Consider the following 23,883-nt stretch of genomic DNA (forward strand, 5'->3'; position numbering starts at 1 on the left):
TATTCGAGCGTGTATTCAATAACGATTCGTAGTTATGTCATTAATAATAAGATTCGCCAGAATGGAATTATTCAATTTGTGTCAGATGTCAAATTCAGTAATAAAAACGAACTTTTTAATTTTCTCTAACGTCATTATAATCGGATTTGTGAAAGTAATAATTTTCCAGCTCTATTTTGTTCATCCTTACAACGTATTTCATGAAAAGTTTTCCCCACTTTCCACTTTATAAACTATAACGATCAAAATAAAGCAGAAATTGACAACTGACGTAACATAATTTCAAATTTCGTTTCAAAACTAACCACGCTAGCACAGATTAAATAATCTGTGACGCTAGTTTTAAATCATATGAATACGTTTTGAATACATGAGCGCCAGAAAACGACTCATACCACCGTATAGAAGTAAGTTTACTTTTATACGGTGTCTATAGATACTAGATCCTAGACCAGATCCTGAGGCGTATTGAGACCTCAATATGGGATCATACTTTCTTGAAAATGGCTTGAATGTCAAAAAACTGCGGGTTGAACCGCGTTTTATGTTTTTAGTAGTTCGACTTTGAAATCCATTTTTAAGAAGTTATCACTACACTGTCTCAATTTACCTACTCCTCAGGTAGTGACACGCTGCAAAGGTTTTGTGACTTGACGCCGGGGCCTCAATGTACCTACTTCCCAGGTCTCGTAGTTGGTCTCTACAAGGGTTAAAATCTAGCTACTTCGAAGCGTTGACTGTCGCTTTAGGTTCTAGTCTGGTATTTATGTCCTTGGACGGATGGACCAGTAATAGGAGTGATGGTGGAGTGGAAATGGGCTTGTGTCTTGCAGAAACAAGGTGTGCAATGTTGTGATATATAGCATGACAGTCATGAATGGGAATAATAATGACAATTTCAACTATGCCTATCAAAAGAAAAACTATAAAATCATACTGACTCATCTTAGCTTTCAGGGGGCCAAAATCTGCCTCCGTCTCCAGAATTGGAAAATATCGCTAGTTATTATAATTATCTTTTTGGTAAGAGCACTGTTGATTATATCACTACCTATAGTCTTCTAATCAATCTACAAACCAGGCTATCATTTCGACCTTTATAATGATTGATTTTAACAACTTTTTATGAATGTCAATTTCCCTTGTGGCACAATATAAAAAAAGATGAGCCTCATTTTCCCCACACTTTTGGATGGTAGTCGGTTAGCATAAGGGGTTCATTCTATTCTATCATTCATTCAACCGCTGAACGTTTGTCCGATCCCAACTGAGAGATGGTCAGTATTCACTGCTTATCCTTTTGACTTCTGAAGGCTGTCGTTTATAAAAGGGCAACAGCATCAACAAAAAAATACATTTTAGAAGTCTAGGTAGAATCTAAGGAGTTCAATGATGAAAATTTCAATATTTTGTATCGAACATTATTATTAACCTAGATAAAATATAACTTCAAATTGACAATGCGTCACATTTACAAATATCAGTAAAACTAAATGATATAAAATTTATTGAACTTTAACAGGTTTATCATTTGCAATAAGTTTTATCTTCAGTCATGGTGCCATGTATATAATTGAACTTCTATATGAGTATTTGTCCTTAACAATTGAAAGTTGTCAATATATGATTAAATAAACAAAAGTGCAGTTTCCTGTGTTATATTTATACCATAGCTTATCCTTCATTTCTTCAATATTTTTTGTACCACAGAACCAGAAAAAGAATCTGTATATTCAAAATCCTCTAGATTAGAATCTTTTCCGATTGTAAAACGTTTTTCGTGTTTTCTCAATTTTTTTTTTGATGAGTATTTTTTCGAACAGAATTTACATTGTAAAGTCTTTTTAGCAAGATTCTTCCCCATATGAACTTCTTTCTCGTGATATTTCAACTTTCGGGCTTTAGAATATGCCTTATTGCAAAATTTGCATTGAAAAGGCTTCTCTTTTGTAAGCTCAATATCAATAGTCTTTACTGAAAACAGAACTCCGTTGTTGTGACATTTTTTATATTCACTCAATATTTCAAATTCATCTTTAGCTGCATCCTGGTTTATCAGAGTTTTGTCATGATCATTGTTGGTCGATTTTCTGGATTCATGATCCTTTTCAATTCCTCTTTCCCTGATGAAAAATTCTGAATAATCTGACATTTCTGAAAAAATCTTTCTTTCAATTCTCGTTTGTATTAAGCGATTCTCTAGTTCAATCGAACATTCTATTGTATCTTTCCCCGCAGTCTTCCTGTCTGGTTCATTTGACTTACATTTGATATTAAGTACTTTTTTATTTTCGGAACCTACATTATTTTTATGAGGTTCTTTCAAAACCGTTTCTTTTGAATCTCTTGCGTGTGTTTTCAGGTGATGTTTCAATTTACTTGCAGTAAATCGTTTCACAAGAGATTCAGTTTGAATCTGTCTAGTACAAATTCTGCTATGGGAAAACCTTTTCTTGCAAATTTTGCATCGGTATGGGTTTTTTCCAGTATGTGATCGTATATGCAATTTCAAGTTTGATTTGAGATCAAATCGCTTATAACAAACATTACAGGTAAACGGCCTTCCATTAGAGTGGGATTTCCTTAAAGTGCTTTTTAATGAAAAAGTCTTTGAACATAAATTGCAGCTGAAAGATTTTGAAGCTATCTTTTCCTGCTCTAAATTTGGAGGTTTAGAAGATAATAAATCGACACACTCAATTGCTGGAGATTTCTCCTCATCTACGGTTAATTCTTTACCCAATGATTCAAAATTGCTGGGATTAGATTCCAAGTAGTCATAAGTAATACAGCTTTCAGAGGGGATATGTCTTTTCATGTCATGTTTTAGTTGAGAACTCTTAATAAAGGATTTTTCATACTCTACGCTCTCTAATGACGGTTTAATATATCGATTTTCCTTATCACTGTTAGTTTTACATTGAAAGGGTTTTTCTCCAGAATGTTCTTTCATATGTACTTTCAATTTTGTGTTCTGCTGAAACCCCTTGAAACATATATTACAGGTGAAAGGTCTTTCTGTCGACTGGGATTTTCTTTGCTGCTTGAGTGAGTGTTTGTATAAAGATGATTTTGGGAACAAGTTAAATATGGAAGGATCCTTATCCTTAACCATATTTTGTTTAGAAATATTCCTGCTAGGAAAATGCAATAGACTTATTAAAGGCACATCATCTTCATCTGCCTCGTCATTAATCAATGATTTTGAATTATTAGAGTTGGACACTTGTAAACTATGATTCTGTTGTGAAGAAGCAGCCCATGTAGAAGAGGTTTGTACTTTCATTTGAAGTTTATCATCACTATGTGTTTTCATATGCAATTTCAAATTACACCTTCGATAAAACCCTTTTAAGCAAACATGGCACTTGAAAGGTTTTTCTTGTGAATGGGATATCCCCCGATGCCGAAGATTAGGGCGAGGAAAAAGTTTCATTTTTCTATTTTGTTTTGAAATATTGGCGTTTTTCAACTGGATTGGCAATTTGTTCTCCTTTTCTTTTCTGAACAGCAGTTCGGAAGGCTTATTAAGATCAGCAACTTCCAAGTTATGTTCCCGAGTCCTGTCCATTATAGCAGAGGGATGTACTTTCATATGTAGCTTCAGTAGATCTCTCCTTTTAAAACACTTTTCACACATTGTACATTTAAATTGTGTATCCTTATGATTTTGTGTATGTTCAGACAGAGTAGTGATGTGTAAGAAGTTTTTACTGCATATTTTGCATTGGTGGTACTTATCTGCAGTATGTACTTTCATATGTGAATTCAAGTCGAGTTTCAGAGAAAACCCTTTGAAACACACATCACACATAACAGGACTTTCCTTATTGTGGAGTTTCTTATGTTGTTTCAAACCGCGTTCATGAGTGAAAGTCTTAGTACACAAAGCGCAGTTGATAGATTTTTTGAATATATTTTTTCCATCTTGTGTTGGATTATTATGCAAAGGATGTGTTTTCATATGTCTCTTCAGTGTATATCTATTAGTAAAGCACTTTCCACAAACCGTACATTCAAATAGGTTCTTGCTATTGTGAGTTTGAAGATGGCTGGATAGATTTGAACTATTTGTGAAACTTTCATTGCAAATTGAGCATTGGTAAGATTTTTTACGGGTATGTACTTTTTTATGTAATTTCAACTGCGTTTTTTTATTAAAGTTTCTGAAACAAACATCACAACTGAATAGAGCTCTTTTTGAATGTAATTTGGCATGGCGTTTCAGAGTGCTTTCGTGTGAAAACGTCTCTGGACATAATAGGCATGCGAAAGAATTTTTCACAACTTTTCTCTCTTCCTCTGAGATGCCGGTACTATCACGAAAATTCAACTTCTTTGAAGGCATTATAAGTTTCCACTCCGTTTCTCAAGATAAATGTTAGCACTATCAGCCTGCTTTTTTACAAATGCTGTTGTTTTTATATAGTAGCAATGGATCTCTCTTCAGTATTCACAGTTTCTGAAATAAGAAAGTAGAAGAAACATGGAAAACTCATTCCAGCAAAGAAATTTAAAAATATATAACTTTTTCAAAATATACATAATGAATTAATTCTTAAAAATTTCAATAGTAAGAAACGTTTATAATCAGATCAAATTTTGATAAGCTCCAACTTCTATACATTGAACCACTTTCAAACATTAGCAATTTATCCTCATATGTACATTTTAATGGCGACTTACTGACATGATGACTTCTTCAAACACTATGAAGAAATACAGATGAACTAAAATTAAGGCAATGAACTGTGATATTTGCAGCAGAAATATAATGATAAACACTGAGTGATTTATCGTAAATCTGCCATTTTACTTCATTTAAGCAATTGCATTTTTTTTTCAATTTTTGGTATTTTTAAGTGTTACCAATAGAAAATTCAATTGCACCAATTGTAGTACACCGGATTATCTTCAAAATGAAATTCAACTTCTGTTTTACAAAAATTAATACAAAATCATACAATTTCAGAAGCTAGTTTCTCATTTTTTAAAATCACCTTATATATGAAGTATATGAAAATTTTGGGTTGAACTTTTCAAAAATCATTGTTTTGATTTTTTTTTGATACTCTACACGAAATATGATTCAGAGACAATCTATCTTATGAAAATTATAGCCGGGGAAAACTCATCTGTAATCCTTTTTTTTTTTTTGAAAATGTTGCATGTTTAGCCTAATATTAAGAGGTCTCGATATTCTGATTTTGAGGAAACTTCTAGCAATTGAATCAGAAAAAAATTCTTGTGAAGTGACAAAAAAGAAAATAATAAGAACAAAGAAATATGTATTTAAGATTCTGTTGATACTGAATTATTTGACAGACTTTTCCATGAAAGAAATTAATTTTAAATATTTCCATTTTTGTTCATGAATATCAAGAAGACCTGTAGACTGCATCGCACGTTGGAAGGGAAACCCTCGTTAATCCTTAGCTCGCACAAGTTTCGACTTCTGAAAGTTGTCATTCGTGGTGAACTCTTCAAGAAATAGAACTGTGTTAAAAAAATTATGTAAACAACATCTCGACAAAAATTATGGCACTTCTCAACGTATAGTTTAGAGCTAAAAATTAGGGAGTATTGGAAAACATATTTATTTTTCGAAATATTCTGATATTTTCTCATTTTTTTCCTACTCAACTAAAACTACAGAGGGTTGCTGTTTGTATAGAGGTTCGTTCGTTTGTTATTATAATTTCAATATAGTTCAACTTGTTTAGTCGTAACAGTAAATAGAATAGAACTTGGACATGTAACGGATATAGTTGACACTCTCATATGACTATATATTCAAAAAGTGTAGAAAAAACTGGTACAAACTGAAGTGGGCGGGCTGACCGGTAATAGTAACTAATACGAAGAGATATCAACTGGTAAAGCAGTCAATTGAAAGTAAGTTAATTTTTTAAAATTAAAATTGTGTTCTGCATGGTTCACTAGCGCATCTTAACTTTGAAAGTTTCAGTCAATGTGTTGTGTTGTTGGAATCTACTACGTAAACGTTTTTTTCCTTTATTGTATTGTGTGAATGTCTTCAGTCCGAAGTATGTGCAGCGTAATATTATATATTTATTGTTGTCCGCCTTGATAGATTGATATCGTTCTGGGGCATTAAAATAATTTGAGATATTTAAGGTATCCTGAATGACACTAGAAGAGTGATGATCGAATCACCGATGACTAGCAAATTGTTCTAGATAGTAGAGCCATTAACAAATAAGCAAACAAGTTGCAAGGATAGCACTAGATCAGGTCAGCTGAAGTTATTCGCTATCTCTGCTCGATGTATTTTGATCGAGCAGAGAACGATGGGAATGACATAAGTTTGAATAAAATCTACCTAAGAACAGTAAAACAGGAAAAAACACAACCCTCTCAATATATGGGGAACTTGAGGTCTGGCCTATGGAGTCTAGTTACAAGGACGGATTTAGACAAGGAACTCTAGCATACATGAGGGCACACACAATAGACCTGCAAAGGTCGCAGTGTAGTGGCTGTTCAGCACAGAAGCCCCATATTAATCTAATCTAATCTAAGAACAGTAAAAGTTATACTGTGACCTATGCTGCAATCGAGTTGGTGCTCGATCTTCTTACGTCATTGAGACCAGCACGTCGTCTTGATTTCAATCAGGTTGGAGCCTGGCTCCCTTACCCTATGAACTGATGTTTGCCAGGAGGACAAACGGGTCATGACTGATGGTGAGTGTTGATGATATGGCGGCATGAGTGTCCTCAGACATCAGTACCACCCTTCACGGTGTACCCCTTACCTGGCTGGGGTGAGTTGGATGAAAAAGTTGTTCATCTTTCAACGGAAGTCGTCATTGAGATAATCTGTAACCCTTATTTACACCTCAAAATAAGGTTATTAAAATGACCTGTCAATACGTAGTCAGTGCACAGTAGAAAGCTGAAGACCAAATAAGGTCACTATCCCTACTTTTTGGTATTAAACCACCGTAGGATCAAATCACGGAAGAATGTTTTTGGATGTGCCGTGAATTGCCTGGACAATAGGCAACGTTTGCATGTTTTTCATGTAATTTACCACTTTTGGCCTATCAGATTGACGATTTTATCAGCTTATTTTTTATATGTAGTCATTGAATTATTTTTTAAACGCAATCAAAGATTCATTTAAAAATCAAATATCGAATATTCTTGCATTGAATACTATAAAAACTAAAATAATTTCTCTTAGAGTCGTATACAGTCTTAAATCGATACAGATGATGAGTGATTGCAATAGCTTTGAAAATACTTATAATATTTAGTACGACAAATGTGGGATACATACAGTAAGGAGTGTAGTGACAGCTGTCATTGAGAAAACTGACAACAGTTCGTATATCATTTGTAGTGCAATACATTAGTTACAGAAGATTCCTAACTCTTTTAAACTCATCCCAATTTTCTAAGAAGTATTTTATCGATGAATGGTATGGTATATTGTTATATTCATGCGCAAGCACCACGCTTAGATATCTTTTGGTAAATGCCAAAAATAATGCATGTTAGCCAGTTCTGAGCTATGTTTGAACTTGCAAGCCCCTTCAGCTCCTCGATAACTTATTTTCAAATCGATTGCAAAATTTGAACCAAACACACAAGGAGCTAGTAAAAACGTGGAACAATTTGAATAAAAAATTCAAAGTGTTTCATAATATTCTATATTACTAAAAAACACCCAATTAATTTTCCATGAAATTTGTTTTACTGTCGAGCGTTTATATCTATTATTCACTTGTTGAGCAGTGTATAAAATGTCAACCGCTGACAAATCCACTCGTGGTAGGAAATTATGGATGCGTGGTAGTCCTACACAAACATCAAAGGTTCCAACAAAAGTGACACTACTGGCACCGTATAGAAGTAAACACTATACTGTGGTCAGGGCTTTAACATAATTGGATATTGGATACCTACTAGTAAAAACCATGTTTGAAGTTGCAATCAAAGAGTACACCAAGAGTGTACTCTTGTGTACTCTATAAGTAAACACTTCATGGAATACTAAATACTTTCTTATTGACGTTAGAAGCTCTGCTTGAGTTATACAGACATAAAATTCTGGGAATTGTTTTTTTGAAAAGTTAGGTTAAGGTTGTGTTTATCTTTTCAACATTTCATTTTTCATTACAAGACTTGTGAATAACATTAATTTGTAAACATAGTAGTACATTCTGTAAATAGAATGAATGATGAACCACAACAGAAGGTGAATCTTTAGATTATCGTACGTTATTCAATTCACCATCAATATGTTTTATAGAAAAGGAAAACAAAAACTGAAAAAGTATTGCCAAATAAAATTAGAAAACAAAAATCTCCTGATGTTGAGATAGTTGAGATTTCAGAAGATCCAATAGTTATTTCAGACAATGAGCAAGAGGCTTCTACTAAAGCACCTAAGGTGAATGTTTTCATACAATAAAAATCATCAATCCAAAAAAATCGAAAGTTGTATCTATAGACTGAGTAACACAGTGTTGAGACGTAAGTTAAGCAATCATTAACCTTAAAGGACAAAAGTTCATTTCATTGATCACACATTTCTGTGGTCAGTGCAATTGAACTGTAGCATTCTACTTGCGGGAGCTAACAGTCAAAACTGTTGAAAACAGAAATTCCATTGTCTGATTGGTTATCTGTTAGAAATAGTTCAGCAGGAGCCAATCTAAGCACTTTTATCTGGCACCTTTTTACAGAGCGGTCTTTATTAGCCTTATGTTTGTGTTACTTAATCTATAAATCCAGCTCAACAGTTGTCATGGAAACTCTAAATTCATTTCACAGGAACCTATGAGAGTGTCCTCAACATCTAGTATCTGTTTCATTAGATATTGTAGTCAAAATTGTATATACTGGGAAAAATATTTTGCCTTTCTTCTTCTCCGTTACATACGAGTTTAGGTTACTGGAAGAGACAGTTGTTTTTCTCACGATGACAGTTCGGAACAAAATATTCATACAACTTCTTTCTTTTATTCGAGCCATATAAATTTTGCAAATGTTACCTCTGACATGAAAACTGCCATTGCAGGAGTGCCATAAGTATTAATAATAGGACATACTCTGACCGTACGACCATGTGGCAAGAATTCCTGCGACGGTTTTTTGGTCAAAATCGATGAGTTTTTGAACGAACTTCGCTGCCACACGCTTCATGTCCAATATTTCCGAAAAAATTGCATGGCATGAACCAACCGATATGCCGACATCCTCAACAACTTCTCATATAGTGATTCGACTATTCTCCATAACAATTTTATTCACTTTCCCAACATTTTCATTGGTTCTAAATGTGGTGGGGCGTCCAGGCCGAGTCGTCATTCATATCTTCCCTAATCTTCTGTGAAAAGCTTGTTCCACTTTGAAACATTTTTCTGACTTAGAGTACAATCAACATTTCAAGCGTTTTTGAGCACTTAATTTAGTTTTTTTACACAAAATTTGATGCAAATTCTTTGATCCACTTTTTTCGATAGCCGAAAATCGCCAATACGCACAACACTTCTAACTTTTATTTCATCATTTCGGACTTCCATTGTCTAATATAATATAAATTGATGTGAAATACCTGAAAAAAATTTAAAAAGATTAACCGAAAATAACAATTTTATTAAACAAAAAACTGAAATTAAAAAGAAAGAAAATGTTTGATGAAATTGTTATTTTCGGTTGATATTCTTAAATTTTTTTCAGGGATTTCATATCAATTTATATTATATTAGACAGTGGAAGTCCGAACTGATGAAATATACCATCAACCACCTTCAAATAAACTTCTAACTTTTATACCTTTCACCAACAAACTGAACAGCTGAAACTGTGAACATATGTTCGAGACGAGTGTACCAACTTAATGGAAAGTATGTAGCCCGCGAAATTTGAACATTTACCTTATTTTTTGAACAGTCCATGTATTTGGCAGCATGCATTTTTTAACATTGTGTTACTGTGTTTCTGAATCTGTATAAATAAATAATTATTGAGACTGTAATTTAAGGAGAATTCATGATGGAACTGGCCAATACTTGATGAAAATCTATTATAATGTATTCAAATAACACTTCGTCATGATATTTTCACTTAACAGTTTACAAAACCATAACACGTACCTCCCAAAACAAATCTTCAGTGTATACATAGTATTGAACACACCTGAAGAAGCTATTATATAGCGAAATACGTAATGCGATTTTTGTATAAATTGTCAAGTGAGAATATGAACTGTCATTTGAATATATTTAAAAACATGTCTCATAACAAATATTAGCAATATGAATTCTTACAAATTGAAAGTTGCAACTTATGATTTGAAACTTTTGACTGGTGCAAGAATCCACCTTTGTACAAACTTTGCATTAATTTCAGAAAAGAAAATTGGCCAAGGCTAATGATGGAGTTCCAACTGCTGATGATGAGGTACCATCTACTTCGAAAAAACCCAAGAGAACGGTAACAAATTACTTTTATGAAATTCTTGATTTGTTAAATTATTACTTTCCTAAAGAAAGCTTTCGCTTTTCATAGCGAAAGAATTTTTCGTCTTTTACTAAAGATTTCTGTTGAGAGGAACATTCTAATGAGTCATTAACGATTATAAAAACTGATCAAGTCATCCATTGGTTCCATAATTCAGCGCTAAAGTTAGGTTAGGTCCAAAGTGAGTGGGTCTATTTGAGTCTCCACCGCAACCCGCAAGGGTTTATTGTGGCTCACACCTATTCACACGTTACCAAATACACCCAGCTTCTTAACGAAGCCGATTAGTTTTTATGGTGAGTGGTCTTTCAAGTCAAATGGTAAGGGTACGGCTCTGCCGAACTCTAAAAACCTGATTCGGTTCTCAGCGGGGCAGGCATAAAGTATGTGCTCTGCTGTTTCATCATTTTCCAAACAGAGGCGACACACACTGTCTTCCGACAGTCTGAGTCTCTGCATATGATGATTCAAATGACAGTGACCTGTAAGAAGGCCTGTTAGATATTGTAGTTCATCCCTAGTGTAGTCATACAACTGTTTGGTATCAAGCTTCGAAATGTGAATAAACGCCTTGGAGTGAGCCAATCCTGGAAGATTCTGCTAGAAGTCCATATACTTTTTTGCCATCTAAATGTTCAATATTTGTTTGGCAAAGGCGAAAGTGATGCCAATGACAGGTTCTGGTCTGATGAAGCTGCTTGCAGCACCCTCCTTTGCAATGGAGTCAACAGCCTCATTGCCTTCCAGGCCAGTATGGCCAGGAATCCAGACCAGAGACAATCTGTTAAGTCTTCCTATCGAGGAGAGTCATTTTTGGCAATTTGCTCCCAATTTAGACGTTGCTCTGTAGAAGCCAAGAGCTTCCAACACTGCTTGACTGTCCGAGAATATTTTTATTGACTTGTGTATGAGGTTGGATTCTTCCAATCTCTCCGCACACAATTCAATAGCGTAAATTTTCGCTTGAAATATAGTCGCATAGGTTCCTAGGTAGATTGATATTTTTGTCCTAGGTCTGCAACTAAAAACACCAGAACCGGAAGGTGTTTTTGATCCATCTGTGAACCAACAACTATCTGCTCTTAATATTTCCTTCTCCCGGAGGATCCAGTCTTCTCTACCAGCGTTAAAGTACATTTCTACTCAAAAAATAAAACCTGTGTTCTTCCAGTATTAGCAGAATATTGTTAAAACAATCGAAATTTTCAATTTGTATGTTATCATGAAGAGAATACAAAGTGGCAGGTAGTCAACCCCTACTTTTCGCGTGTACATTGTTCATAATAATAGGGGAGCCCAAGCGGGGATTTCGGGATTTACTAAAGCGAGGCAGATTAATATACAGGGGGATACCTTGTACCCGGTTAAGTTCCTCCACCAAATATGAGCCCCATATATAAGGCCGCCTGTGAGGGATAAAGGATCAGATTAGTAAAAAAAAATTGATCATCAGAAATTCTCGAGCGCGTCAGATTAAGGTAGGGTGAGTTAATTACCTGCTAAAAAGTGTATATTCCAGTAATCTGACAATTTGAGAGTAACGTAAAGAAAGGGGAGGGCAGCAAAGTTGTAAAAAAATAACGTCATTTCGACATTCTCGAGCGTAGCAAATTTTTTTTTATTATAAAGGAAATAATTCAAGGATAACGAAAAATATATAATCTGACGATTTCCGCAAGCCGAAATAACAAAAATTCGACAATAAAGTTTATTGCGTGCAGCTGTGTGATACCTATATTTCCCTCTCCGAGTTTCAATTCTTCTATTCTCGATTCACTTTTTCTCTATCTATTACTCTCTCACTCCGTCCCCATTCTGAATTCTCTTGCCATGACGCCATCATAGCTGATCACAGAGACTCGTTCGTGATGATGATTAATTAATCAATTAATTGATGGATGTAGCCGTTACTACGTGGCAGGAAATCATAATGAAGAAAAGAGAAATTAAACTTTCTATGTTTTTTACCACTTTCATTTGTAACTAACGTTACTGTAGTTTAGTCCTATAAGGACATATTCAGTCTTCATATTCATTTTCAAACTTATACAATATATAAGGACATTTTCAAACTTATACAATATGTAAGTTTGAAAATGTCCTTATAGGACGAAACTGCAGTAACGTTAGTTACAAATAAAAGTGGTAAAAAACATAGACAGGTCCATTTCTCTTTTCTTCATTAATTAATCAATTGATTATAAAATATAAATTTTTTTTGATCATTTAAAAAAAATATTTTCTTATAAACACAAGTATTCTACCTAAAAAAACATGCACTTATTTATTTGCATGCTATTTCCTGAGCTTTTCAATTAATTAAGTTCAATGAATTAAAAAAATGTTTAAAAAATATTGTTTTTGTCAGATTAAGCGAATCCCTCTAGATAATTGTCAGACTATGAGACAGCACGTCTAAAACATAAAGATGAACGAAATTTTTTCGCACATTATAATGATGGCCGCGAGTTTGCGTCAGATCGAAATTGTCAGATTATTGAATGAGAGCTTTTTTTTTTTTACTAATTTCATTATTAGCAGTAGTTAAATTTTTTTAAGTTGAGGAAAGCGGTAATTGAAGACGACACTACGAATGTGGAATCTTTTGGACACTACAAATGCAAGGAGTATGATCCCTTATGGAAAGACCACGAACTTCTAGCAGAAAATAAATCATTGGGACCACAAATTGCCAAAAACATTATTAAACTGCTGATGGATGGAAATACTATACCGTTTATAGCCAGATATAGAAGAGAGGCCACTGGTGAGTAATTATTAGGTTATTTTGATAGTTTTGTTCGTTTCAATGTTATTTGTTTTTGTAGCTCCATATCTCAATAAATATTTATTCTACTGTGTCGTGGTGTGTACTGATTGATAGAGAATGTTGTACTTTATATATTGATGCTGTTGATTTTTTCCAAATTTAACTTTTTTTCCCAAAAAGTGGGTGCTCCACGATTTTAAGGATCGACGAAAATTGTCACTTTCGAGGTCTGCTCTTCTTGCTTTTGCGCAACTAACACGATCCTTTTTTGGATCAAATCGTCCCGCGTGATGAAAAGTGGGTTTAGCCTCATCCACCATACTCCCCAGACCTGTCGCCAACTGATTACCACCTTTTCAAGCATTCCTCGATGACTTATCTACCGGTAGAACCTTCGCCAATCAGGAGCAGGAATAAACGGACTTTGTCGAATATATCAACTTGTGTTACGTTGGCAAAAGTGCATTGTCGCTTACTTTGATTAAATTGACTAAGTATTCATTGAGATATTGCAGTTTAAAATAGGCTGTGGTTTGTAGGTTTTCATACCTAAAGTTTCGTCTACAACTGCGGTAGATATTATTATCAAAGATGATGATGCTGAGGAAGTAGTGTTCTAGTTGACCTCAGAGTACATACTACTGGTGGTGTATACCCTGCGAGGACAATTGGAGTACTACATGCCAGATGTCTACAACATATGAATCAAAATCGCGGAAATAATGTTTTTTTAAATATAATAATAATAATAATATTCCTGTATTTTATCATTTGAATGCACAAAGGTTTTACAGGGTGTAACTGAATAAGTGTAAAACATTTAAGGAGGTGATTCCTCATCGAAAAAAAGATAGGATCTTTCATATAAAGAAATTTCATTGGAGCATCCCTTGTTAAGATACAGCCCTTGAAGGAGGTACATAAAATTTGTATAACAATTTTTTTCACAAGCACTAAAAAGTTACAATATTGAAATTAACCTGACGTTTTGTACTACCAAAAAGACACTTAGCCAGAAATTCATTTGGTTTACCCCATGGTTGTAAGGGGTGGAAAACGCAACCCCTAAAATTTATTTCCTATGTAACTTTTTGTCTTATTATTTGTTAACCATTTAAAAATTTATTTCCGATAGCCTGTTTCATTCTTAACAAAAAATGTATCTTGGGTTTTTTGCCCAAAATAAACCAGTTTGCAGCAAAAAATTATTTTAGGAACAACTACAGAGATACATCGTCATAAATGCGAAAATACGAAACTAATCTATCTAGTAGGTCGCTATTAGCGATAGTGACAATTAAATTGGTATGACGCTGTCAGTTTGTGAATTTTCGAAATTGAATTAATACTAATTGTGTGTTGTTGTTCTGTTCTTAATTTGTTACTTTAATAATTCACTTGTTATTAAAACGGCATACACGTTTACGGTCTGTCGCAGGGGAATGGGTTAGAAGCTTCTAGAAAATATGCGGAAATGTATCCTCAACGGCAGCATCCTTCACATAGAATATTTGCTCGACTTCATCAACGATTACGAGAATATGGTTCATTCGACAAAAGAACGCAGGATTGTGGTCGCCATCGAGAAGTACGAACACCACAGCTTGAGGAAGCAGTACTTAATTTGATTGAAGAACAACCTACTACCAGTACTAGAAAGATTGCTTTCCAGCTAAATGTTGATCATATGACGGTATTTCGAATTTTAAATGGTGAGGCATACGTGCAATTTTTAAGAGAAGTGCATCCAGTACTGCTGGAGGAAGTTCCTTTGGGCGTCAGAAGGGATACGTTTTTTATGCATGATGAGGCTCCCGCCCATTTTAGTCAAGTAGCAGCATTTAACTGAAACATATGCAAATCAGTGGATAGGTCGAGGAGGACCACAGAACTGGCCCGCTCGATCCCCGGATCTCAATCCTCTCGATTTCTCTATTTGGGGCCATTTACAGCATTTGGTTTATCGTACTTCTGTTCGTGATGTAGATGACTTGAGAAACCGCATCATCGATGCGTGCAGGGTAATCAGAGGGACTCCAGGAATATTTGAGCGAATACGTGGCTCATGCGCCGTCGTCTAGACGCATGCGTAATGTCTGAAGGTAGACATAATTGAACATTAACTATGATTTCTACATGAAGTGTGTTTTGTTAATAATAAATTAGTTTTGTTTATTACCCTTTAATCATTTAATGCAGGTACTACAAAATAACAATAAATCTCTGTAGATGTTCGTAAAATAATTTTTTGCTGCGAACTCGTTTATTTTGGGCAAAAAACCCAAGATACATTTTTTGTTTAGAATGAAACAGTCTATCGGAAATACATTTTTAAATGGTAAACAAATAATAAGACAAAAAGTTACATTGGAAATAAATTTTAGGGGTTGCGTTTTCCACCCCTTACAACCATGGGGTAAACCAAATAAATTACTGGCTAAGTGTCTTTTTGGTAGTACAAAACGTCAGGTTAATTTCAATATTGTAACTTTTTCAGTGCTTGTGAAAAAAATTGTTATACAAAATTTATGTACCCCTTTTAAGGGGTTGTATCTTAACAAGGGATGCTCCAATGAAGTTTCTTTATATGAAAGATCCTATCTTTTTTCGATGAGGAATCACCTCTTTAAATGTTTTACACTTATTCAGTTACACCCTGTACAAATGATTAAAAATGTCAATATTTCAGTTACATCCTTACATTGAACAAGGATATGATCCGATTCATACCGGCACTGTTTCTCCAATTTAGTATACCATACTTCATGTGGGAGTGGAAATGTGCAAAGTACAGCGTTAGCAAGACATTTTAGCTGCAGTGGTCTTTCATATACTTTATGCTGTAGCAACTACTTCTCAGCTTATTAGACAATAGTTCTATATGACTTGCCCATTGCAGATGTTTGTTGAAAAATACTCCCAAAAGTTTCACCTCATCACTACAAGTTATTTGTTTTTCTGTATTTTTGAATAACACAGGTGATATTTGTTTGGAGCGCCCAAAAAATACTGTGACTTGTTGTGATTCAGTAACAGACAATTCTTTTCAGACCACTGAATGATGTTTTCATAAATTCTCTCAGTGTTACTCAGTAGCACGTCTATGCTTTTTTCAAATATTAATAAATTGGTATCGTCTGCATTATAGAATTGAATTTTATATTTTTACAGGTAATATGTCACCAGAAATGTTGAGAGAAGTGAAGTCAGACTTTGAGGAAATTATTAGTTTGAAACATAAAATCCAGACTGATTTGAATACAGTAGAGAAAACTGGCAAATTGTCTCAACCTCTAGAGAAGGCAATAAAATCGTCAAGGAGTTTAGAAGAACTTGAAATTATCGTAAATATAACATTATTATTCGTTTGAAAAAATAAATCAATTCCATTGGATTAGTGTCCAATAAAAAACTAAATAAGGGTGAAGTTGTTGAAAAATCAGTATAGTTGATTTCCTAATGAAATGAACTTTATTTTAATTACATCAATGTAAAAAATTATCATCAGCAAAGTATCAGAATTTCTTTCAATAATACACTATTACATTATTTTTGGTTAATCTAAACATTTTCATTTTAGTTTGCTCCTTACAAACCAGAATCTAAGGGAACATTAGCTCAGAGAGCAAAGGATATGGGTTTAGAGAAACCTGCTTTGAATCTTCTCTATAATTCAGAAAGAGTTGATTTGAATTATTTTGTCAACACAACAAAAGAATTGAAAACGATTGAAGACGTTGAAAAAGGTGTTATACACATTATTGCGCATGTTATTTCAACTAATACAGATATGCTGTCATTTTTGAGAGAATTGTAAGTATACTCACATTAACTTTAATGATATCTCAAAGGAAAAAATATCAAACTGTGATATACTTAGTTAACTGATGTTCTGCACAATTAAGCTTCATTTAGAACAGATTCAATTTGATATCAGCCAATAATGAGCGTAGATTTTTACAGATCCATTTATGTTAATATTAATATAAATATATTTAGTCGTTTTTCAATATTGGGAAATACATTTTTGGGTAAGATGAAATTTATGCTGAATAATACTAAAATTGAACTTTGAAAAAATCTAGTAAATTCCCAGTATAAAGTTTCAGGTGTACTAGGGTTTTTTAATGAAAGAGTTCTATAAAATAAATGAGTTTAAGCTACTTGGATTTGTCATTTTCTATTTTTTCATATCAGATGATTTTTCTTTTCAGTCGAAAGGAGGTTCATTTCACTTTGGAAAGCAAAAAAGTACAGACCAAGAAAAAATTGAAAATAATTTCAAACGACATGAAGAAGCAACTAGGCAAAACTCAAGTAGACGAATCAAAATTTGAAAATTACTTTGATTTCAAAGTTTCTGTAAGGAACATGAAACCTCATCAGGTATTAGGACTCAAATTTTTCACTGTTTGGAACCTTTGGTGTAGTAATGAATATTGCTGGAATTGTAACCCGACACCAAACCGTTATTTTCAACACCTCGTTACATGTTTCGATCACCAAGTGATCATCTTCAAGAGGAAGATGAAACTAATCTTTGTTGATTCTACCTTAACATCTCGACACGTGTTTCGATCACCAACTGATCATCTTTAAGAGAAAGATGAAACTAATCTAACTAGTTTAATATTCCTCTTGGAGATGATCACTTGGTGATCGAAACACATGTCGAGGTGTTAAAAATAACGGTTTGGTGTTGGGAGAAAACTCCAGTAATATTAAAATTTTTGTATTCACCACTTTTTCATAAAGAGATGTCACGTAGGTGTTGGCGATAAATAGAGGAGAACATCAAAAAGTTTTGTCTGTCAAGATCGTGACACCAGATATCGTTTTTCACAAATTTAATCAGTTTTGTTCCCAGAAATGGGTAAAACAAGGTGACTTCAATCACAATAGAAAGAGAATTCTGGATGAAGCTGTAAAAGACTCTTATAATAGATTAGGTACTACATATTTCTTTGATAAAAAAACTCTTCTCTAAAACTACAACCTTTCATTTCTAGTACAACCTTTTATAATAAGAGAAATCAGGGCTGAGCTCAGAAATATGGCAGAAAAGGCTTCATATGAGGTTTTCAGTAAAAATTTGAAACACCTTTTACTTGCTGGACCTGTAAAAGGACAACCAATCTTGGGCATTGATCCTGGTTACTCAAAGGGATGTAAAGTAGCTTTGGTATCTCCTCTGGGGTCTGTTTTAGCAAGCGATGTTATTTATCCTCACAAACCACACCATGATACGGTTGCTTCGAGAGACATTTTGAGATATATGCTGCAGAATCATAAGTGAGTGTGAATGATTGTAATTTTCCTTCTATTTATTTTAAGTGATTTCAAAATTAATTTTATAGTACTTAACGGATTATAGTAGATAATTTTTTTGTTTTTTTTTGTAGTTGTTCTCTCATTGCTCTCGGTAATGGAACAGCGTGCCGCGAGACGGAAGAATGGTTGACACAACTGATAAAGAACAACGAGTTCAACATTCCAAATGTGAAGTATACGATTGTGAATGAGGACGGAGCATCGATTTACTCCTGCAGTCCTGAAGCTAAGAAAGAGTTCCCTTATTTGGACACGAACATCATTAGTGCTATTTCTCTAGCCAGACGGGTGCAAGACCCATTATCAGAATTGGTGAAAGTTGAACCCAAACATTTGGGAGTTGGGATGTATCAGCACGACCTTAAAAAGAAATCTCTAGAGGAAGCCCTTGACGAAGTTGTCTCGGAATGTGTTAGTTTTGTTGGAGTAGATTTGAACACAGCCTCGCAGTGTCTTCTACGGTAAGAGCAATAGACTTTTATAAAACAAATATTCAACTTTTATTTTGTAATTTGTTGGCAATAGCCAATAGTTTATATGAAAAAATGCCAGTTTCTCACATTATACATATCAGTCATATTTAGGGTTATCTGTATGAATGTCTGATGACAAGGAAAATATTTTCCAAATATGAATTGCTTTCTTTTTTGGCTTCGTCAATGGGTGAACCATTTGCTAGTCACCCTGAAGCAGTATAAATGGAAATAGTGACATAACCTAATCGGAAGGCACACGAGCTTGAGGGGCCTTTTTTTAGTGGTATTCATGGAAGTGTTTTCTTTATGGCATAGTTCTTTGCTAAACGTATCAGTAATTCAATTGACTTTTTTTATAAAATCAATGAAAAAGTTGTAGCGGTAGCTTATAAATTAAAAGATCTATGAGTTATTTTTGATAGGAAATTTTCTTTAAGCACCATTTAATACAAACTTCATCTCGATCACATAAAATAATAAAATATTAGATTTCACACTTCGCTCTGCTAGAGACTCAAGTGCTGAATCTATAAAAATCATATTCTTTGAAAGATATTTTTTGTGTTGGAGTCAATGTATCTTGCTGTTTTTCAGGTATTTTGTCTTCCACAATGTGAAAAATAAATAAAACCAAATCAATACATAATCTGCTAAAGTGTAATAAACGACAAACTGAAAAGTTCACCCAGTGGTTTATATTACTCAGTAACTTCTTGGAGTGAATTTCTCAGGTTGCCCTGTATTACACTTCAGCAGATTCTCTATTGATTTAGTTTTATTTTTGTACTTTTCAGATTGTGGACGGTTAAATAGCCAAAAAAGCAAGACATTTAAAAATCTTATAGTATGCAAGTTAAATCCATATTTGACACTTTGTTATATGGTTTCCATACTATCTGTTAGAAGGATGACAACATAAATTTTCAAGATTTTCGCACAACTATTCACAAATACTGAGCGTGAATACTTTACCACATAGGACTTTTTCGAACAGATCTTATATTCTTGCATACAAGTGATGATTGTCTGCAAAATAGTGAAATAAAACAATTTGTGCTCCTTTTTGGTACTTTCATGTGCTCCACTTTCGGTACTTTCACGGCATCTTTTTTGGTGCTTTCACGCCATCTTTTTTGGTGTTTTCACGCTTTCCGTTTTCGGTACTTTCACGTGATCTGTTTTTGGTAGTTTTACGTGATCCGTTTTCGGTACTTTCACGGACTCTGTTTTCGGTACTCTCACGTGATCCGTTTCCGCTACGTTCACGAGATCCGTTTCCGCTACGTTCACGTGATCCGTTTCCGCTACATTCACGAGATCCGTTTCCGCTACGTTCACGAGATCCATTTCCGCTACGTTCACGAGATCCGTTTCCGCTACGTTCACGTGATCCGTTTTCTCTACTTTCACGTGATCTGTTTTCGTTACTTTCACGTGATCCGTTTTCGTTACTTTCACGTGATCCGTTTTCGTTACTTTCACGTGATCCGTTTTTGGTACTTTCACGTGCTCATTTTTCGGCTGTCACGTGTTCCTTTTTCGGCACTTTTACGTGCTCCTTTTCCGGCATTTTCACGTGCTCCGTTTTCAGTTCTCTCGATTTCAATATACTCGGAAGTAAGATTGAACCCTTCAATTTTTGTAAAATTAGACATCTGAAAATTATACATATGACATTGTGTATTGAGACAATTATAATGAACGGCGAACATAAATACATTCTTCACTGTATTACTAAATATGTATACTTTTCATATACGTAATGTTTATTCATGTGTTATTTTGTTCCGTGCCAGCCTGCCTGTATGCTTCTCAATATATTATTTATTTGGTGTCATTTTTTTAATATTGATAATTTCTTCATTTCAGACGTATTGCCGGTCTTTCTGACAAAAGGGCCACCCAAATCGTCGAACATAGAGAAAAAAATGGTCCTTTCATGTCTCGCAAGCAACTTACTGAAGTTTCTGGTATTGGACCCAAAACATTTGAACAGTGCGCAGGTTTCTTGAGGGTGGGCCCCACTGATAACACACAAGCTTCCAACTTTTATAAGTCACCTAAAACTACTAAACTTGATTGCACGTATATCCATCCAGAGTCATACAGTATTGCAAAAAAGTTGATAAAAAAATTAAAGCTGAAAGTTGATGATATAGGTACTTTATTTCTATTTGATTTTTTTTCTTTACTTGGTGGACTTCAAGAACTAAATAAAAGCTGTTGTGATTGCAGGTGAAAGTCCATTCATTACATCCGTGAAATCCTTCTCGAACTTCAATATAACAGACCTGATTGAGGAACTCAATTCGCCTAAAGAGACCCTTCAGCTGATTCTTGATGCTCTTTCAAAACCTTTGAACTATGACCTGCGTTCTGAGGTACCTCAAATAGAGCTGTTTCGATCAGGACTTAAGAGTATGGAAGATATCTCTCTTGGAAGTGAAGTTAGTGGAAGAGTGAAGAATGTCACTCACTTTGGCTGTTTTGTGGATATTGGAGTCGGTAGGGACGCTTTGATACATATTAGTAAATTAGGAGGTTTCAACCTGCAAGTTGGTGATAGGGTGGTAGCTGAGGTATGTGCCTTGGAATTGCATAGGCAAAGGATCGGCTTGAAACCGTTAAAGAAAGGAGGAGATGAGTAGATCTCTTTATTACTTGACGTTCCTGATATATGAAGTGATACCTGTCTTCATGACAAGATAATGTCATGGAATCTACATGAAAATATCAAGCCTGGTTTTTCAGGTTGTCCCAGTTTCTTTCAAAATATTCGTGTTCAGTTCTGAATACAGTGTTTGACAAATAAATAAAAATTTCCCTACTACCATTTCAAGGAGGAACTAAATTAACTGAAACAATATTTTTGAGACTTTCAGTGAATATTTTTTCAGTTATCATCGAGGATTTTTTTGAATCTCAGGATTTTAGGAATCATTTCTTAGTTTATTTCAAAGAATTTTTCATTTCCGAACATTACAATTTTATGAAATACATAAGCGATTCAGTGACTTATTATTGATTACAAAAGAATATATTTAATGCCAATTTTTAATTTTGAATACCTACAATCAATTTTTATACTGAAAATTAATATAAACTATTATACAGTATTTTTTACATAATTTTTTCACTAGCTAATAAAGTTGCTCTGATATGAGTGGTTTTACCAGAAAATAGACTTAACAGAACTTTGTTGACAAATAAATACCTGATACTTAATTTTTGAAATTTGTGTATTTTTTCATTACAGATTGTTTCAAGCGAATATATACTAGTTTATTTGACGAGTTAGAACTCTACTTGTTCTGGAGAGAATTGCTTTTATTCAGAAAGTATTTCTTATCTGTCCATCTATCATTTGCAGATTTTTCAAAGGAGTCTCTTGAGAGAAAACATATCTATTCATGATTTAGAAAGCACATCAAGGTGTCAGAGATAATCTTGAAAAGATCAAACAGACGAAAAATGTGAGTCGATATCAATGAGTTCTACACAGTTCAGTTAGTTAAAGATAGCGGCCGACAAAAATGGTAATTCATATGGGCTGAAGAAACGTTGCCCATTATTGTGAAAAATACATGTATACAAGGCTGTTCTGTGTTGATTCTGTCCACTTGTACAAAACGAGTAGAGGTATGAGTTGGAACTGGTACATTTTTTAGTAGAGATAAGTTTTTGGGAGAAAGCTCCCTCTCTTGGGAAGTTTTGTATGGAGAACTAGAAAGCCAAAAAGCTTTTTTCCAAAAAAGGAAAAAGATATATTGTGATTCTCAGAATAATATATCAGTTACTATATACAAATATAGAAATTCGTTCCGAAGTAGATCACTTGAAAGATGAAAACAAGCTCCTGGGGCAGATAATTTTGGATGTGGACACAATCATCAGCGATAAACACTTAAAAAACTCCTGAAAGTTGAAAATAACTTTCCTAATAAGCAATTCACTTCCATCAACAGCAAATCAATTATCTTGACATAATTCAGAGCAAATGATATCTCTTCAAGATGATACATTTAAACCAATAAGATGAACACATTAAGAATAAAAACATATCTCGACAAACAAACATAAATAGCAAGAATACATCCATAGAAAGCCACTGGACAGAGACAGCTTGGTCCTCAGACATAAAGGATGCCTCCACGAAGACATATAACACAGAACTTGAACTGTTGCATCGTCTACAAAACTTCTTGCTCACTTCAACAAATCTTAGGTAACTCTAAAGACAATATGTTGGAAAATGAAAAGTCGAGGATATACGAAAGAAGCTGTGAGGACGGTGACAAAAAATATATCGGTCAAACTATGAGATCTATTATAACTCGTTTCAAAGAACACACAGCACATATCCGATTTTGGAGATCAGAAAAATCTAGTGTTGCTTTCATGCAGAATAATAACAATAATCTTTATTTCACAGAAATACGTTACAGGACATATAAAATATAAAAATAGAATGGTGTCACAACAAAGATATGACTGTCAGCTGAAATATTCCTCTGGTGAATATGGTTCCTTATTCATTAGAAATTTCTTTACATGTTTTTGAATTTGATGAAACTGCTTAAGCATTCGATTTCGTTTGAATAGCCATAGAATAAATGAAAACTACATTAAATTGTTGATATCGGTACATGACACTAGATTTTTGGGTGCTTTCAAAAGTCTGGAAATAATAAAATGTGGAAGACAACTATGAGCCGAGAGAAAAGTCTAATTGTTAATCTATTGTTAATCTTTCTATGTTTTCTATTTTCTATTTTGTGGAAGTTTCACGAGAAAATTTCCCGCGAGTTTC

At 34.1% G+C, this 23,883-nt stretch overlaps 2 protein-coding genes across 8 annotated transcripts; one reads left to right on the forward strand and one right to left on the reverse strand.

Moving 5' to 3' along the window:
* Positions 1 to 285: 285 nt before the first annotated feature.
* LOC111506687 (S1 RNA-binding domain-containing protein 1) lies at positions 286 to 22,307 on the forward strand. Of its 7 annotated transcripts, none has more exons than XM_074181909.1 (12): positions 286 to 407; positions 622 to 1,023; positions 10,386 to 10,475; positions 13,053 to 13,263; positions 16,438 to 16,610; positions 16,847 to 17,079; positions 17,481 to 17,652; positions 18,035 to 18,215; positions 18,276 to 18,558; positions 18,669 to 19,058; positions 20,943 to 21,232; positions 21,309 to 22,307. In XM_074181909.1, the coding sequence occupies exons 2-12, from the start codon at positions 865 to 867 to the stop codon at positions 21,719 to 21,721; spliced, it is 2,595 nt and encodes an 864-aa protein (XP_074038010.1). In that variant the 5' UTR covers positions 286 to 407; positions 622 to 864; the 3' UTR covers positions 21,722 to 22,307. The 7 variants fall into 7 exon arrangements, with proteins under 7 accessions (XP_074038010.1, XP_074038009.1, XP_074038011.1 ...); XM_074181907.1 differs by lacking the exons at positions 286 to 407; positions 622 to 1,023 and adding exons at positions 7,896 to 8,226; positions 8,281 to 8,421; XM_023161846.2 differs by lacking the exons at positions 286 to 407; positions 622 to 1,023 and adding exons at positions 7,898 to 8,226; positions 8,281 to 8,421 and having other exon boundaries at positions 10,386 to 10,469; positions 13,056 to 13,263.
* On the reverse strand, positions 2,056 to 4,696 carry LOC111506686 (uncharacterized). The gene is made up of 3 exons (XM_074182375.1): positions 4,687 to 4,696; positions 2,551 to 4,462; positions 2,056 to 2,123 (listed from the first exon to the last, which is right to left on the reverse strand). The coding sequence occupies exons 2-3, from the start codon at positions 4,346 to 4,348 to the stop codon at positions 2,056 to 2,058; spliced, it is 1,866 nt and encodes a 621-aa protein (XP_074038476.1). The 5' UTR covers positions 4,349 to 4,462; positions 4,687 to 4,696.
* Positions 22,308 to 23,883: the final 1,576 nt, after the last annotated feature.

Source organism: Leptinotarsa decemlineata, unplaced genomic scaffold, assembly GCF_025532065.1.
Source record: "Leptinotarsa decemlineata unplaced genomic scaffold, Ldec_3_MD MMD2_tig00026328_RagTag_RagTag, whole genome shotgun sequence".
Taxonomy (NCBI): Eukaryota; Metazoa; Arthropoda; class Insecta; order Coleoptera; family Chrysomelidae; genus Leptinotarsa; species Leptinotarsa decemlineata.

What these genes read in the sequence shown, in the direction of transcription:
- LOC111506687 (XM_074181907.1), top strand. Translation starts at nt 8,203, where the DNA reads ATGAATGATGAACCACAACAGAAG. An exon ending in CTTCTACTAAAGCACCTAAG is followed by an intron (nt 8,422 to 10,385) that starts GTGAATGTTTTC and finishes CATTAATTTCAG; the next exon opens with AAAAGAAAATTGGCCAAGGC. An exon ending in AACCCAAGAGAACGGTAACA is followed by an intron (nt 10,476 to 13,052) that starts AATTACTTTTAT and finishes TTAAATTTTTTT; the next exon opens with AAGTTGAGGAAAGCGGTAAT.
- LOC111506686 (XM_074182375.1), bottom strand. Translation starts at nt 4,348, where the DNA reads ATGCCTTCAAAGAAGTTGAATTTTCGTGATAGTACCGGCATCTCAGAG. An exon ending in TAATGGAAGGCCGTTTACCT is followed by an intron (nt 2,124 to 2,550) that starts GTAATGTTTGTT and finishes ATTTTTCATCAG; the next exon opens with GGAAAGAGGAATTGAAAAGG.